The sequence below is a fragment of the Arachis stenosperma genome, chromosome 10 (assembly GCF_014773155.1).
Source record: "Arachis stenosperma cultivar V10309 chromosome 10, arast.V10309.gnm1.PFL2, whole genome shotgun sequence".
NCBI classification, from domain to species: Eukaryota; Viridiplantae; Streptophyta; class Magnoliopsida; order Fabales; family Fabaceae; genus Arachis; species Arachis stenosperma.
In genome coordinates, this window is record NC_080386.1 from 56,666,329 (window position 1) to 56,684,501 (window position 18,173).

The 18,173-nt window shown below is 32.1% G+C and overlaps 3 protein-coding genes across 3 annotated transcripts; 2 read left to right on the plus strand and 1 right to left on the minus strand.

The window, feature by feature from the left end:
• Nucleotides 1-6,542: 6,542 nt before the first annotated feature.
• On the plus strand, nucleotides 6,543-9,975 carry LOC130958057 (protein NRT1/ PTR FAMILY 6.3-like). Its single transcript, XM_057884945.1, has 5 exons — nucleotides 6,543-6,706; nucleotides 6,799-6,976; nucleotides 7,066-7,105; nucleotides 7,304-7,875; nucleotides 8,799-9,975. Exons 1-5 carry the CDS (start codon nucleotides 6,592-6,594, stop codon nucleotides 9,670-9,672), a joined length of 1,779 nt encoding a protein of 592 aa, XP_057740928.1. The 5' UTR covers nucleotides 6,543-6,591; the 3' UTR covers nucleotides 9,673-9,975.
• A 5,917-nt stretch (nucleotides 9,976-15,892) lies between these two features.
• On the plus strand, nucleotides 15,893-16,783 carry LOC130957124 (serine/threonine-protein phosphatase 7 long form homolog). Its single transcript, XM_057884011.1, has 3 exons — nucleotides 15,893-16,231; nucleotides 16,343-16,596; nucleotides 16,714-16,783. The coding sequence occupies exons 1-3, from the start codon at nucleotides 15,893-15,895 to the stop codon at nucleotides 16,781-16,783; spliced, it is 663 nt and encodes a 220-aa protein (XP_057739994.1).
• Nucleotides 16,784-16,896: 113 nt separating this feature from the next.
• LOC130957125 (uncharacterized) lies at nucleotides 16,897-17,829 on the minus strand. The gene has a single exon (XM_057884012.1). It carries the CDS (start codon nucleotides 17,827-17,829, stop codon nucleotides 16,897-16,899), a length of 933 nt encoding a protein of 310 aa, XP_057739995.1.
• Nucleotides 17,830-18,173: the final 344 nt, after the last annotated feature.

Genomic DNA, 18,173 nt, shown 5'->3' on the forward strand with positions numbered 1-18,173 from the left:
TTTAAAAAATAATAAAAATAAGTTTAAATTAGTCAAAAATATTTTATTTTATATTTATTAATTATTTTCAAAAAATATATAATTTAAATATTATATATATAAAATTATAATTATTAAATTAAATAAAATAATTTTAAAAATAAACCTTAGCCATCATAAACCAACTTTAGTTAATACGAAAGATAATTTAGAACCATAAACAAAAATAATCGACCTTCCATAACAATTAGAGTAAGAAATTATATGTATACCAAAAAAAGTAAGAAATTATATACATCACCTTTTAAATTCAACCAATCCATTTAGAGTTGAACAGGGATATTTAAAAAATAATAAAAATAATTTTAAATTAGTCAAAAATATTTTATTTTATATTTATTAATTATTTTCAAAAATATATAATATTATATATATAAAATTATAATTATCAAATTAAATAAAATAATTTTAAAATAAACCTTAGCCACCATAAACCAACTTTAGTTAATACGAAAGATAATTTAGAACCATAAACAAAAATAAAAGATTTGTGATCACATTAAATATTAATTTTATTTATTTAATATGTTAAAAAATATTGCCAATTCCATTATGGAGTAGGAGCATGGAAATAAAACCGGATTCCAAGATATCAAGTTTACGAGGTAGGGGGGTTGGAGCCTTGGGGGACAATGGACAAGGTTCAGTGGATATTTTCTTAAAAAAAGAATTAGTTGGCTTTATTATGGTCGAACTTGAAGATGCTAAAAGAAAGGCCCCACACTAGATGAGAACTTCCCCGATTGTTGAGAATCTAAATGGAGGGAAGCCACATGATGATGGTATCAAATGTATATTCTACAAAGATTTTCCTTATGCCAAGCCACCTCCATCCGCATCTGTCCTACACTTTGCTTTTAGTAATTGAGGGGAAAACAATAATTAATCACGCATTCAACCATCCATGTCGCAATAATATTCACAAACGCTCCCTATTAACAATTAATTTATGCTTAATTAATTTTTTTAATTAATTAATATTAGTTATTTTTTATTGTAAAATTATTTTCCTAATTTTTATTCTTTAAAAATATTTAGGAATTAAAATTATAATTTAAGATTTAAAATTTAAAATTAGAGTTCAGAATTTAAATAAAAAAATAATTTTTAAAAATTTGATAATATTGACTGAAAAAATTAAAGTTGACTTTTTGGATGAATTTTTAATATATATATATATATATATATATATATATATATATATATATATATATATATATTACTACTCTTAATTAGTTTAGTATATTTGGAAACTTTCAATCTCAAAAGACATTTTTTTGCAATTCTCACATTTAAATTAATTAATTATATATATATATCCGCCGCGTTTATAAATATTTTAGGGCTAATAATGAGATGCATTTTTCTACTTCAGAATATTTTATATATGTTGGTCTTAGCTTTAACGTGAAATATATAGAATACTTTTTAGGCAAAAATATAAATAAACAGAAAATTATTGTTTTGTTTTAAATTTACACTAGATGTGATTTAATTTCTTATTAAATTTAAATGTAACACATCTTTAATTTTCAGATTTAAAAGCATCTGATTTTATATAAAGTTAACTTTTTAATACCATAATATATGATTAGTAAAACAACAAAGGAAAAAGAAAAAAAGAATTCATAAAACAGTTTTTTGTTACTTCTGCCCACTCAACACTTTTTTTAGGTACATATACAAAAATAATATAATTATTTATTTATCATGTTAAATAATTTAATTAAATATATTAAATTATTAAACAATTTTTAACTATTATATTTTTTTTAAAAAATATCGTCTTAACGTGAGTAATCACTTTCCTAATTTAACTTATAAAAATGGATAAAATTATATATATTAATCTTTTAAAATATGCATATCTTATTAGTTAAAGGGATAGAGTATATCCAAAAGCACGTCTTCAAGCTTCACATTACAAGTAAGCAACATGGTGTATGTAGTTGTCGGCCAAACCCATTGACCCTCGCTCATCACACACCATAATACTTTCATTAGTATATACTAGTATATACGCAATAATTCACAATTATTAGAATCATTTGCATATTCGGAAGTCAACTTTGGATAATCAATTTTCACCTATGCAGTCTTTTCTATTGTTTTTAAAATACCATATACCTGGTCAGAGGTTCAAAACTTCAAATGTCCATATATATTATTATATTCTTCTGAATGTCCATATATTATTAATTTATCAAAGATAAATATGGACACTTTTTATCTCAACATTATTGCAATTTGCAAAGCATTTTTTTTAAATAAATAGTGAAATAAGCTGAAGTCTCTGATATGATAACTAATTAATAATATGAAATAAGTTTTTTGCCGCCCATGTATATATAGATAGAAACTATTGATTAATCAAATAAGACTTTCATATAAATACAAAGTTACAAACATACATGTGTATCAATGTATATTGAAAATGATATAACACTCATAAATTGACTTTAATGTATAGAATGTATATACGATATACATTCTATTATAAAATCATATGTTATTGTAAAATAATTTTGTGATTAAACAATCATATAAAAAAGATGATGGCAGCCCTAATTATGTTTTCTATACTTAATTAATCATGTCATGTGCCTTCCAACTTAAGGTTATCTAACGCGTGGGTACGTAAGACTTCTCTCTCTTCCATTATATGGTCCTTTTTAATTTTCTTATTTTGATTAACTGATAAAACAAGTTGATGAAGTTTATGCTAGTTTTAAAGTGTATTATTGAACCACGTGTTACGTCATCAATGGATTGGCTCTTTGAACTGCACGAAAAGCCGATTTATGACTTCCTAAAAAGGTCATTTATTGACTAAAAATGATTATTTATTACAATCATAATATCATAATAGGTTCGCATAGAAATAAAACTGCCACTTACAGATAATTCTGAGGAAGAGAGGGTTGGACGTCTTTGTACAAGGAACAAATTTGACGTATTAATGCCGTTTTGTTTTTTCCTTACTCTGATATGCCGCAAATTATTAGGGTGTTTATTATGGGGTCTAAAGATTTGGTGTTAATCGTTAAAAAAAAAAAGTAAATATTGAATTTAAAAATAATAATTAATAAATTTCAAATATTTAAAATTTGCTATCAAAGGTAAGTTCGATAAAAAAAAATTGACATATAAATAATAAATATTATAGAATTAATTTTTTTAAAGATAGTAAGAATGGTGTTTATTTGAAAAATAGTATAATTTTAGTATTTTATAAATATATGGTATATTGGTGAAATTGCCAAAAAAATTTCACTTTTTAATTTTTTTTATTTTAAAAAATAAAAATCACTAGTCACCTTTTTTTAATTTTATTTTTCAACCAATAAAAAGTAATTTTATTTTTTAAATAATTTTATAAAGAGTTTAATTTTGATGTAATACTGTCCATCATCAATTATATCCATTCATTTAAATAACTATTTACCTATTTACACATAATTGTTGAAAGTAATTATTTTTATTTATGTGGTGATATGTAATTAAATATACGTCTAAAATTTTTTTACACGTGAATACATTAAAATTAAATTATTTTATAAATAAAAATTGTTACTAATATTTTTCCTATTTTGCAAATTATCCCCATATTTTGATAAAATCCAAAAAACCTTAATATGTATATATATATCTATATAAGTCCTGATATGCATGCATTTTACTGTTATCCTATAAGTACTTAGAGTTCTTTTTTCATTAAAGTTATTTATTTAAAGCATTTTCATATTTTTGTAAAATTTTATATAATAAATATTTTAAAAATTTAGCATATTTTATCTTTTTAAAAAAATTATATTTAACATCTTGACGGTGTCCAAAAGTGTTTATTAGCTAAAACTTTGTATGTATCTGCTAAATTGAGCTTGACGTCAGTCATTATTAGATGTTGCGTTAGTGAAAAAATTGTAGAACTAACCCTTAAAAAATGAAATTTAAATAATGATATATGGTGCCAACCGCCATCCAAATAAAGTGTATTTTGTTTGTTAATATTCGACTCCGATATATAAACGTTTTCACTTTTTTTTTTCTTTATAAAAGGGTTTTTTAAATAGCATGATAATGAAACAGAAATTGACAACGAACACATATTATCTATGACTAGTATCAATCAATCAATCAATATATTTTTTGAATAAAGTTGTGGTGCTAATTAACTCCCACCAGCAAGAAGACGCGCGTCATAACTTGAATGGTTTTCTGCACCGCTTCTTACTTTTTTTTTTTTTGCTAATTATAAAATATGGTCATGGATTATCAGATATGAAAACAAATTAAATATTAGAAAACAAGACAAAAAATAAAACAAATTTTATTTTTATTTTCTAATTGTGAATGTGAATTGTTTTAAAATTTCAAAACTGAACTTGGAGTACATTTTATTATTCTTATATCACGGTAATGTTTTTTAATATTTAAACAGATATATGGGGTCATGCATACCAATGTATTTAAAAGAATTATACCTGATTATAGAAAAATTATTAAGTATCAAATGTAAGTTTAAAAATAATGTCAAAATTAACTTGCATGGTTAATTCGTAATAAGTAGTGAGATAAAAAAATAAGAAAAGTAGCCAATTCTGAAACATAAATAGCCAATTCTTACTTGTTAGTACAATATAATTAAACAAGAAAAATAAGGTGGTTGATAAAGATAGAAATAAATCATAGTAATTACAAAATCAAGTTAGTATATATAAAAGATACATTTATAATGATATGCTTTCTTAATCATCTTTTTTCAATTTTAAATAAACTAAATTTAAATGTATTTATTAATTTATAAAATCATAAAAATATCCAAACTTTCTTTCTGTTTAAAAAAAAGAGAATATTTATTAGACATATATGTCATTTTTCATAGAAACTAATATTTTTTAAAATGTTAAAATTGTTTAGTTAATTTAAACTAAACAAATATAAGACTAAAGCTAGCTAGTCAAGATTAAAATTTTAACACAATTCTCACTTTTCCATCTATCACAAACCAAATTTTGGATATTAAATAGACATGAATCAACGAAGGTAATGAAATTTAGTTTTACTATAGCTACAACTGCTACTCTCTTCTGCTAATATTCAAGTTTGAATAAAATGGAAACCTTTGCAATAGTTCAAATTCCGGTACATTCACTCCCGTTTGCATGCGTAGTTAGGTTCACAACTTTGCATTTCCACTCCCACATTGGGGAAATCATCAATGTGCGTGTTTGCTATTTAAATTTGATTCATTATTCTCCTCTAATTGCCTAGTGTAAATTAAACAAATATTTAAAAATTGAATTGCAAATAAGAGTGTTTTGGAAATTATTATTATTGGTAAAAATTATGCTAATCACTATCTTCTATGTATATTTTAAGACCTTCCGTTATGCCATGGAATTTGTCTCGATCAACAGTTCGTCCTAGTTGTTGTCACGTGCAACAAGAAAAGAAGAGGCCGTAGGAAATTAAACAACAAGGTCACTACAAGATGAAGATATATAAAATTGAAAATTTCTTGATATGTACATATACATTCTTTTCTTTTTTCAGCAACAATTATAGCAATTTATTCAAATATTTCATATTAATTTATGTCAAATTGTATCGGTTCTCTGACTGAAAGAAACAAATTAAACTACTACTACCAAAACACAAATACAACAAAAGAAAATCTACTGAAGTTAACATATATTTATTATATATGTTACACAATTAGTTGATGGTTGTCAACTTGTCATCAAGAAATCCCACAACTTGATTGAAGAGTATATGTAATAAGCCACCTCCTGAAATCATTATTAGCTCTTGTCTATCTCCTTATTATTATTACTATTATTGTTTAAGAGAAATATATACATTTGCGTAAATAGATGGAGTTTGAAAATTGGATATATAATAGTTATAGAATAATATAGTTAAATTGAAGAAGAGAAGCTAATGAAAGGAGGCAGCGTGTGGAACATAATGAGAGAAATAATATAAGGTGGAAACTTGGAGGTTTTTGGTATAAAATTAATAGTTAAAAATGGTTAAATAATTTAAAATATTTAAATAAAATATTATTTATTAATTTTTAATTATTAATTTTATATAAAAATAATTGCATATAAATTATCATAATAGAAATACAAATAAATTGACTATTTAAAACAAATATTTTTATATAAAAATTGTAGTTAAAATATAAAAATAGAACTTATGTATAATTATTTTTATATAAATTTAAATAATTAAAAAATATTAAATAATTTAATATATTTAATTAAATTTACAGAAAAACAATATTGGACTAATACTTATATCAAATTATTACTATCATTTTCACATATTTATATGGGCAGTCACCATTATTAACTAGAAGTAAGGTAGAGTTAATTAAAGGGCAACATAAATTCAATAATAATAATAAAAAGAATAGTACTACTACTGTTTCATTATGGCCTCTCCTTGTTGTATATAAAGGGGTGAGGGTGGTGGATCCTGAGTCATAGCACCCCTTACTTCTCCCATAGAAGCTTCACTATCTGATCTGATATTTGTAGCATAATGAGTGCTCTCCCCACAACACAAGAGAAAACAATCCCAGATGCCACCAACTACAAGGGTGCTCCGGCAGAGCGGTCCAAGACCGGTGGCTGGTCTGCCTCCGCCATGATTCTAGGTCACTTCTTCATTAATGAACTCATCATCATGATATGTATATATATCTCTTCTTCTAGCTAGTCTTATTGATTATATATGTAATAATAACAGGAGGAGAAGTGATGGAGAGGATGACGACACTGGGTATTGCGGTGAATTTGGTGACGTACTTGACCGGTACCATGCACTTGGGCAATGCTGAGTCTGCCAACGTTGTCACTAACTTCTTGGGCACCTCATTCATGCTTTGTTTGCTCGGTGGCTTTCTAGCTGACACCTTTCTCGGAAGGTACTATATATAGATTCCCTTTTAATTTCTTTCTTTCTTTCTTTCAAGCTTCATTCTTCATTTCCTTCTTTCACTTTGATGATTGGCAGATACCGCACCATTGCCATCTTCGCTGCTGTTCAAGCAACGGTAATATATATGTTTCTAACTTTTTCATACATGTATGTTTAATTTGTTTCTTGTTTCGATCTGTTCAATAAACATGGACATAAACCACATCCAGCCAGCATGTATGTAGATCTATTTAATTAATTTATTAAACTCCTTAGTTAATTAATTATTTATTATATGCTGATGTCTAATAATAACGAAACAATAAATAAACAGGGGGTGGCGATCTTGGCTATGTCGACGAAAATACCAAGCTTACATCCTCCAAAATGCACAGAAGACAGTGGGGGACCTTGCGAAAGAGCCACCAGCAAACAGTTAACGGTGTTATACTTAGCACTTTACATAACGGCGCTTGGCACCGGAGGCCTCAAATCAAGCGTATCCGGGTTTGGTTCAGACCAGTTCGACGATACTGACGAGAAAGAGAGAAAGCAAATGCTTAAATTCTTCAACTGGTTCTACTTCTTCGTGAGCACAGGGTCATTGGCGGCCGTGACCGTTCTTGTGTACATTCAGGACAATCAGGGAAGGGTTTGGGGTTATGGAATATGCGCCGTCGCCATTCTGGTGGCTCTCACTGTGTTTCTCTCAGGCACTAAGAAGTACCGTTACAAGAAACCGGTGGGTAGCCCATTGACTCAGATTGCGGTCGTGTTTGTGGCTGCTTGGAGGAAGAGGCGCTTGCAACCTCCTTCTGATTCTTCTTTCTTCTTTCACGAGGATTACATAGCTGCTGACGGACTCCAATCCAACAAACAAAGGTTGCCGCACTCCAACCAGTTCCGGTAATATATATAGTTTTCCCGCTCTCTTTCTTTTTCTTTTTAAACAATATATAATAAGAAATGAGAAAATTTTTTTTGTCTTTTATTCTATAAAAAAATTATACAAGACAGATGTACAAAAGCTTATTTTTATTCAATTATGTATATATTTTATATAAAAGTATTATACTAAAATCAGTTATTAAAATTAATCATTAATATATTTATATATAAATATATATAGATATTATTTAATTTATTTTTAATATATATATTTTATCTTTTATATAAATTAAAGACAAATTTTGTAAATAAAGGTATAATTTTTTATTTTATATACAATTGATTAGATAAAAATTTAAGTACATTCAATTTTACATAAAATTAATAATTAAAAATTATTAAATAATTTAATTGATTTAACTAAATTTTTATCTAATAATTTTTAACTATTAATTTTAAATAGTTGATTATACTTGAATTTTCGTCCATAGAAATGATCGGACTTTGTGGTGTGTGGAGAGAGAGAGAGACACAACGTTTCGTTAATGAAAAACTTAATTTCAAGAGTAACAATAAGGAGGAGTGTACACCTTAGCTTTCTCTTAATGTTTAATTTTATATAATAGTGTATATTTAAAGTAAAGTTAATTATTATAGTTTGGTTATGCAACTCACGAGGGGGAGGGTAGCTTTAACCTCTAGAGATGTTCACGAGCATGCAACAATAACCTCCCATTGCTGCCTCTCTCACGGACAAGAAGGCTATATATGTATACTTGTATCCTAAACCAATAACCAATAATTAAATATACGTGTAAATTATATATTATTTGGAAGTCCAGATAATACAAGAATAATATATTGTGCATGCATGGGCAAGAAATAGGTAAGCTATAGCTGGATATAGATTGTTATTTAATTGAATTATGTTGATGGAGCAGGTTCTTAGACAAGGCTGCAATGAAGGATTCAAGTGGAACAGAAGCGATGAAGAACAATAAATGGTATCTAACCACCTTAACGGACGTAGAAGAAGTGAAATTGGTTTTAAGAATGCTTCCGATATGGGCAACGACAATCATGTTTTGGTGCATCCACGCACAAATGACAACATTCTCGGTCTCACAAGCGGTTACCATGGACTGCCACATAGGAAAAACCTTCAAAATCCCTCCGGCATCCATGACCGTCTTCCTAATCGGAACCATCCTCCTAACCGTCCCCTTCTACGACCGCTTTGTGGCTCCGGTGGCCAAGAAACTCCTCATGAACCCGCACGGGCTCAGCCCCTTGCAGCGCGTGGGCACGGGCTTAGTGTTTTCGGTGTTGTCCATGGTGGCAGCAGCCGCAATAGAAATTAAGCGGTTGAAAGAAGCAAGATCACATGGACTGGTGCACACTCCCCATAGCAAGATTCCAATGACTGTGTTCTGGCTAGTTCCGCAGTTCTTCTTGGTGGGTGTGGGAGAAGCGTTCATGTACATGGGACAACTTGATTTCTTCCTGAGAGAGTGTCCGAAAGGGATGAAAACAATGAGCACTGGTTTGTTCTTGAGCACGTTGGCGTTAGGATTCTTCTTTAGTTCCTTGTTGGTCTCCATAGTGAATAAATTGACGGCGCATGGAAAACCATGGCTTGCCGATAACCTCAACCAAGGGAAGCTTTATGATTTTTATTGGCTTTTGGCTTTGTTGAGTGCTATCAATGTCGTCATTTACTTTGTTGCTGCTAAGTGGTATGTTTACAAAGAGAAAAGGTTTGCTGAGGTTGGTATCGAATTGGAAGAACAAGAAAACGTTGGTAACTTCCATTAATTAATAGGAATTAATATATATCATCACAACGGAACTCTCTCTCCAAATTCAACTCTCTTCTTTTTTCTTTTTCTTTTTTTTTCCCCAATAACCGCTGGTGCTTGTATTACTATGCTAAAAAACAAAAATATCTTCAAGTTAAATTTAAGTGCCAGCATTATTGTTTGTAAGCTTGTAACCATAGTTTTTATGTGTGTATATATAAAGCATGTGGAAAAGAGAAAATAGAAAGAAAGAAATGGTGAATAGTTTGCTCTGAAATTAAAGAATCTTGTTGAATTTGTATTCATCTGACATTTTGTATTTTGTTTTCTTCCAAATGCATTAGTGAGCCTCACCAAAATTTATTGGATAATGTCTAGCAGAGAATCATGCACACCTACCATGTGATATAATTGGACGAAATCGTTATTGTATATTAACTTCTATTACTAGTCCAACATCATTAGACAAGATTGATAAGATACACAGACACATTCACTTCTGTCTTCGTATTAGAAATTGATAGGTGCGGTTAAAGCATTTGACTTTTCATAGTATTATTTATGCATCCAAGTGCTTATCCTTTTACTAAGTCAGCAGATCCAGAATAACACAACTCAACAAACAACTTTGATAAATCATAAGCACAATGATAATCTCTGAATTCATATTCGGATAATTTTCGTTATTTTCATTTTAGTTTATCCTACCCACTCTTAATAATACAACACAAAGAAATAATGATGTCACCGTAACTTGGACATTCTTATAGAGAAATTTACTAGTAAAATGAAAAGCATATTTAATCATAACGGACTTTAAATACGCATAGTCAAAAACTGATCATTATATTCTAAAATTGCGTATAATTAAACGGTGAAATTAGACGATATCATCTTAATTATTAGTAGGTGGATGCTCCCATAAAGACGCATAAAATGATATTTTATAAAAGAATCTTGCTAAGAAGTCAATAAAATATCTATACAATATGTACAATGAGCTGTTTATTAAGTCCAATACCAATAAAAAATAAAAACTAACTCACCTTTTACCCTAATTTCAAAAACCCCATTCAATTTTATTTTAATTATAATCATCTAATCCCTAATTCAATTTTTCTCCAATCCTTTTCTGACGGCAACCCTCCCTACCCAATCTTTAAGACCTCTCTTGACTATCCCACCGCAGCGGCGGCGAGTGACCCCGCACCTCCATTAGCATCGTCTAGACCCCTGCTGCTCACCCTCCAGCGCGCGCCTCCTACATCGCCGGTTGCAGCCAGTTCGCTCGCCCCCGCTTTCCTCCCAATTATTTTTCTGTGCAGGCTGTTTTATGGCACACGGATACCTTGAAGCAGAAGGCTGTTCTTGAAGAGCATTCATCTATGAGAACTGATGTTCGTTTTAGTCCAAGTGTGCCTCGTTTAGCAACAACTTCATTTGACAAAACTGCCAGAGTTTGGTACATTAATAATGTTGGTTGATTCTTTCTCTTTTGACTCTAATGATATGCCATTTTGTGTGAAATTATTTCTATGAATTCTAAAGAGTTTAATTATTTTCTGTGCTGAAAAATGTTTCACACCAAAATGTTGTTGAAATTTGTTTCTAAAGATTAAAAAGGGTTTGAAGTTTTTTTTATCACAAAGATAAATTGCTAACTAAGTAATATAAGAAATAGACAAATAAAATATAGTTTTATTCAAAAACAAACTAAAAGTTGATCTCGCATTGGAATAAGTCAATTAATAGTAGGTCATCTTTTCTATAATTTGTTTAATATACGCCTTTTTTTGCAGAATAGCTGCAAATTTGCTTTGATTTTTATGTCAAGCTTTTGCCAAAAATAAGCGGCATATCATGGAGGGAAGATACTTTTACCAAAAATAAGCAGCATAACATAGAAGTGGTATTCTGCATTTTTTTTAGCATGCATCCAACTATGACTTAGTTTCTTTTTAATTACTAGCAACATATCATGCATATAATAACAACAGAAAACTTTATGTAGTAGCATATATGCTGTCTGATTGTGCTGTTGATGGTGGCATTAGATTTTAATTAAGAATGGAATAATTGAATAAAAATTCTTAATGATATTTATTATCAACTAAAGTGGATGTTCATTTTATTATTATGCAGATGGTTCATTTATTCGAAAAGTAGATGTTTATTTTACTTATAATATTGATCTTTTGTTTGATTTACTGAATTCTGCATGTACATGCTCTACTAGTTTCTTTTTTTTAAATGGTTTCGGAGTAATGGAGAAAAATTGGATTAGACTTAGTTTATGTTTTCTTGAATTGAAATTGGGTTTGAGTTAGGCTATGTAAACATGGTGCACGGATGAAATTTTGGTTAATTTGTTAGATGTTTATTATCAACTAAAGCGGATGTTCATTTACTATGTATGCATATGTTTATTTTTTTTTGTGTTGGAATTGAGTTTCACACTGTTTTATTGGTTATAGTGAAAGCAATTATTTAGTAAATCATTTAGTTATGCTTTTTTGAGATTAAGACTTTTTTTCATAAATTGTTGATTATCTTCTAAAGTTTGGAGTTAAAGAGTTCTTGTTACACACTAGTAATTGATATGCCTGAAAATTGAGTTGTGTTCCTGCTTTTCAATGCACATTGACTATCGTATGAGTTACAAAATTGAAGAGCAAGGAAGAGACAGAAGGATCACAGGTACAAACTCTAGCAGCCAAAATGTTGGAGAAAGATTACAAGTAGAGAGCTCCTGACAAGCTTCCTTAACTTAGCCTTGAAGAGCTTACCACTTTAATCATGATGCAGCATTTCTTGAAGATTCTTCTTATGTTAACACACTTTTAAATATTGATGATTAACTATTAGCATTCTAGTATTTCTCTAAACCATAAATTATATATCTCGTGTAAATGTTATGTAATAATTTTTTTTAATTTTAAATTAATACTCTATTTGTTTTTCAAGTTAATACCAATGTTTACGCGAATCGTATTTTAATCTATAATTTCCAAACCAAAAAACAAAAGAAACACGCAGATGCAAAAACTAGAAAATTAAGTAAAGGACAAACAGTATACCCAAAATAAATATCCACTTTAAAAAGAAAGGAACAATTTGCATACACAGTAAAATGAACATCTACATTAGTTGATAAAAAATAACTAAGCAATTGACAAAAAGTACCACTCCTGCATCATGTTTAAATAGCAAAACTAGAACACAGCTTGAATTCAATCAAATTAAACCAAATCTAATTCAACTGGCATAATAAAAACACTTGCAGGGCATGTGCAATTGAAATCAAGTAAAAGACAAATAATATACCCAAAATAATCATTTACTTTAGAATGGAAAGAACCATTTGTAATCATAGTAAAATGAACATCCGACTTAGTTTAAATGGCTAAAGAAAAATACAAAGTATTTGTTTTACAAATTTAAATGTCACATAACCTTGTTATAACTTAATCACTTATATCTAACTGCAACAACTCCAAGCATACTTGAATTCATTGAATGGTACACTAAATCCAATTTTACAATATGACTAAGTTCCGTCTCATTAGTTTCTAGCTCAGTCACGTCCGTCACTTCCACGGCATGCAATCGAACACAAACAAAAAAAGAAAAACAACCAAAGGAATTAAGTGACATATAGTACTATGACATAGATATCAGCAATGTAAACCACCAAGAAAATGACTAACTTAAACAGGATTAAGCGTGGTAGTAAAATTTCAAGTTATAATAGGTACCATGCTTACAATATTTTTTAACAAATTCTTCTTATTAGGTAAAGTTATATTAAATTCAATCCAAATCAAATAAACATCCAAATTAGAATGAAAATAACTATCAAAATTAAATTCTAGAACATATATCTATACTTCCCTTCATGAAAAAGAACCATTGGAGCTCCAAGCCATAGAAACAAAAACAGAAAATGGATATATACAAAACACTATTCTTTTTAGGATATACATTCTTTGCGGTTTATAACTTACATTTTCTGTATTTTATTTTATTTATATCAATTTAGTTAGACCATAGTATAAGATCTTATCTATGAATTAAGACTTATTTAGAGACTATAACTCAAAGAAACATTTATAAAATAGAATTCTAAATAGAGGAAACTAGAAAAGAAGCATTTGTACTACCTTTTCACATCCTTCTGAGACTTCTGGTGGAGTTCATGTACCATTTTCTGATGTCTTTATACTTTGTGCATGTGTTGTTGTACTTGGAATATTGAATTTTCTCTTATTTGATGTAGAACCATATAGAACAAGCACAAGCACCAAACAAGAAGCTATGACATTTTCAAAAATGAACATATAATCCATTGCCAATAATAAGAAGATTAAAAATGTAATTATAGCTTAATAATTCATTATTATTGTTTGCAAGATGAATGGTGGTACATGAAGGCGATTTTGAGACTGTCAGGTTGAGAAGGAAGAACTCAAGGTGATAATTTAAAATCTGTTCTGTTAGACATTCTGATGAGAAAATTTTTTTGCATGGAAAGCAAATGCAATAACAATTCACAACAATGCACTTTGCCTGGAATTGGCTTACATTTGAATGCACTTACAGCCTCAAAATTAGACCAAAAATAATGACAAGTTGTCCTGTGGAGTTCATTTGATGTGCAAATCTATATTGCTGTTGAAAATTCATCCGCAATGGAACTGGATTCACCTGTGAGACTGGAGACTGCAATCGTTGCAATTGCAAGAAATCAATGTGTTTGAAGTTGTAAGTTGAAATAAGTACTTTAAAATCAAATAATAATATATCGATGCTATACTAGGATGTTCCACAATTAAACTCTTCAAATTTGATATCTTTCTCGCTGAATTTCATCTTATTGTATATTGACTTTGAGTGCTTTGGTAATGCATCTATAATTTAGGTGCATCTTGACTCCGATTATTTGATCTATTCATCATTATCAATTGTTTGGATTGAATTAATTGAATGAACTAGAGTACGTGTTATGTTTATCTATACTATCTATATGATGTCATAATTTATTTATCCTCAGAATTTGGTTTGATTTTTGTGTAGTATGTTGCGGATAGTATACTCTTTTAGAGCTCTTTTTATAACTTTTTTCGAGTTGTATTTATTACTCTAAGAAATAGTATATAAATCATTCTAAACAAAAAGATCAACATATATCTAAATAGTCCAAAATATAAAGATAAATTGTTTTTCAAATGAAATTAAAATGAGGGTAAAAAACCATAATAAGCCAAGGCAAGAAGTGTGTAACGTAAATACGCCAAACCAAAAATCGTTTCAGCAATAAGCCAAACACTATCTATATGTAATTCGAACCAAGGTGGTTCGAACTACAAACCTTAGTAAATCGAACCAGGGTGGTTCGAATTAGGGGAGAGGAAGTTTGAACGTAATTCGAACCAAGGTGGTTCGAACTCACCATACACGTAATTCGAACTGGTCTAGTTTGAATTATACATTCGAAACCAAACCATGTAATTCGAACCAGGTTCGAATTACCCTTGGCGAGCTCCTTCATAATTCGAACCAAGGTGGTTCTAATTAGGGGTGATTCGGCTATATAAGGAGTTCGAATCACCCTCATTCGAACTATTATTCCTCCCCCTACCCCACAAAATCTCAGAGAAAACGACCCAGATTCTCTCCGAGGAAGACCTGAACGGAATACTTTGCTCATGGGGGACGATCCGGCACGGTTATATCGCTTGGACGGAGTCGCTCATATAGCCGGGGTCATCAACGAGGAGGTTAGTACATAACTATTTTTGATTCTAGCGGTATTTGTGCCTTAGTGGTTTTGCATGTGGGTTAGATGGTGGTTTATGTTAGTGGTTTATGTAGGTGGTTTATGTTAGTGGTTTAAGTTAGCGGTTTAAGTTAGTGGTTTATGCTAGTGGTTTAGGTTTGTGGTTTAAGGTAGTTGTTTATGTTAGTGGTTTAAGTTAGTGGTTTCTGTTGTTGGTTTATGTTAGTGGTTTAAGTTAGTGGTTTATGTTGGTGGTTTATGTTGGCGGTTTTTGCGAGTGGTTTATGCTAGCGGTTTATGTTAGTGGTTTAGGGTATGTGGTTTTATTTAGCAGAATGGTTTGTTGATGATTTATCGTGCTGCTTACGGTTGTGGTTGGTTTTTATGCTGGTTCTAACTATGCGGTTCATTTTGTGCCCAGCCCCAGCGATGCATTAGGAGCATGCGGCGGTAGCAGGGCATGCGACTTGATGACAGATACGTTCCGTACTTGCAGATGGCAGGTCTATACCATCTTGCAAGGCTGAACGACCGATGGTTCCGGCTAGATGAGGCCCTTGTCAGTGCATTCGTGGAGCGATGGCGTCCCGAGACGCACACGTTTCATATGCCGTTCGGAGAGTGCACGATCACATTCCAGGACGTGGCATACCAGCTGGGTTTGCCAGTGAACGGCCGTTACGTGAGCGGGTGCTTGTCAGAGTTCCATATATACATCGAGGGTGGCCGTCCAGCCTGGGTCTGGTTCCAGGAGTTGCTCGGAGTTATGCCTCCTCCCAGTCAGGTTCAGAAGTACGCAGTGAACTGCAGCTAGTTTCAGGAGACTTTCGGTGAGTGCCCTAAGGATGCAGATGATGACACTGTGTGCCGATATGCCCGTGCGTACATCATGATGTTGTTGGGCACGCAGCTGTTTGCGGACAAGTCTGGGAACCGGATTCACATCAGATGGCTTCCGTACGTAGCGAGGCTAAAGGAGCTGGGTACCTACAGCTGGGGTTCTGCCGCACTGGCTTGGTTGTACCGGTGCATGTGCCGAGTGGCGAACAGACATGTCGTCAAGTTAGCGGGCCCGCTTCAGCTACTTCAGTCTTGGATCTTTTGGCGCTTTCCTCGGTTTAGGCCTGCAAGATATGAGGAGTTGAGCTGGCCGTTGGCCTCGAGGTACTATACTAGGCCTTATTTATTTCAATTTGACATACATAATTGCGTATTCATTAATATTCTATTGCATAATCTGAACACATATTTCAGTAGATGTAACACATGTGTATGGTGCAGATGGTCAGGTTACAACCCTTCCGGAAGCGAGAAGGGTCCTAGAGGGTGCAGATGTGGAGGCTCAGAATAGACCGGTTACAGGACAGGGAGGTGAGTATGCTAGTTAACAAGTGTCCTTATTTAATCAAGCTTTTCTAGTTGTGTCCTACAGTTGCCCTGACAAGGGTGAGTTCCTTTTGCAGTTTATATGGATGCCGTACAGTAGCCCCGACGTACTTCAGGTTGTGCATCCAGAGGTTTTGGAGCCTCGGCATATGGCGTTGTGGCGCTCTGTGACCGCGCTGATCTACACTTGCCCACATACCGGCGGTGATTGGACTCCACCACCTTGTACTGTACCCCTCGCCGGATGCTGTAAGTCTTCACACTTAAAAGGGCATCATCTTTATCCTGGAATTGCTGACCAACCTGGAACTCTGTTAGACCAGCAGTCCCTTCCGCATCTCTAGCTCCGAATCCAACAGCGTGCCTTAAAACCCCCTCATGTCTCATGGCGTCCAAGTCCAACGAGGAAAAATGTGGTGGATACTGCTGTGTGCCAGAGCTAGAACCACCTACCGCCAATGCAGGCCCATTCGCTCCAATATCATCAGCGCAGTCATCGTCAATCATATCCGGCTCGACGTCATCCTCCTCTTCATCACCCAAAAAACCGTCTCCAACGTCAATAGGTGCAACTCCCACTAAAGCGTTCGACAAATTTTCCCTTTCCACTACCTTGTCGCCTTCGGCGCCATTGAGGTCAACAGCAAAAGACGAGGAGGCGACAGGTTGGACCACTGGTTCGTACACAGGGACGGAGGAGGAAGCAACGGCAGGCCGGGAACTAGAACCTACTGGATTCGCTATAGTGTTCGTATTCCGGTTCGAACCGCCGGAGCTGGATACCACATCAACCAGCCGTGCCAACAACTCTGGTGTCCTCACCTCCGGAAACTGCCGCCAACAAAGAAACATTACTTGCAAGTCCACATCATTATTAATCTTGAAGCAATCATACTTCACGGTATTCTGTAGCACCATGACTGGAATGCGATAGAAAAACTTCTTTACCCGCTTCGCACCTTCCAGACCGAGCTTCATTAGTACATCGCTAACAAGGTCATCATAACTCATCGTAGAAGTTACGATAATACATACAGGATTCTTATCTGTGAACTTTACTCAGGAACGAGTTTTTCTATTGACAGATCCTCTGTGGTGCACCAAAACCACAAAACTCTCCTCACTAGCCATCTTACTCCCTCTAATGAGACTAACTCACGTTTGGAACCATATATATACAGCTCAGTCTCAAACTAATTCGAACCGGTCTGGTTCGAACTATGATTTGTGTAATTCGAACCAGCCCGGTTCGAATTACACCAAAAGCGTCTCTCTCTATAACCTGGTTCGAATTACATTCATTCTTAATTCGAACCAAGCTGGTTCGATTTATTACCAACCCAACACAACTAATT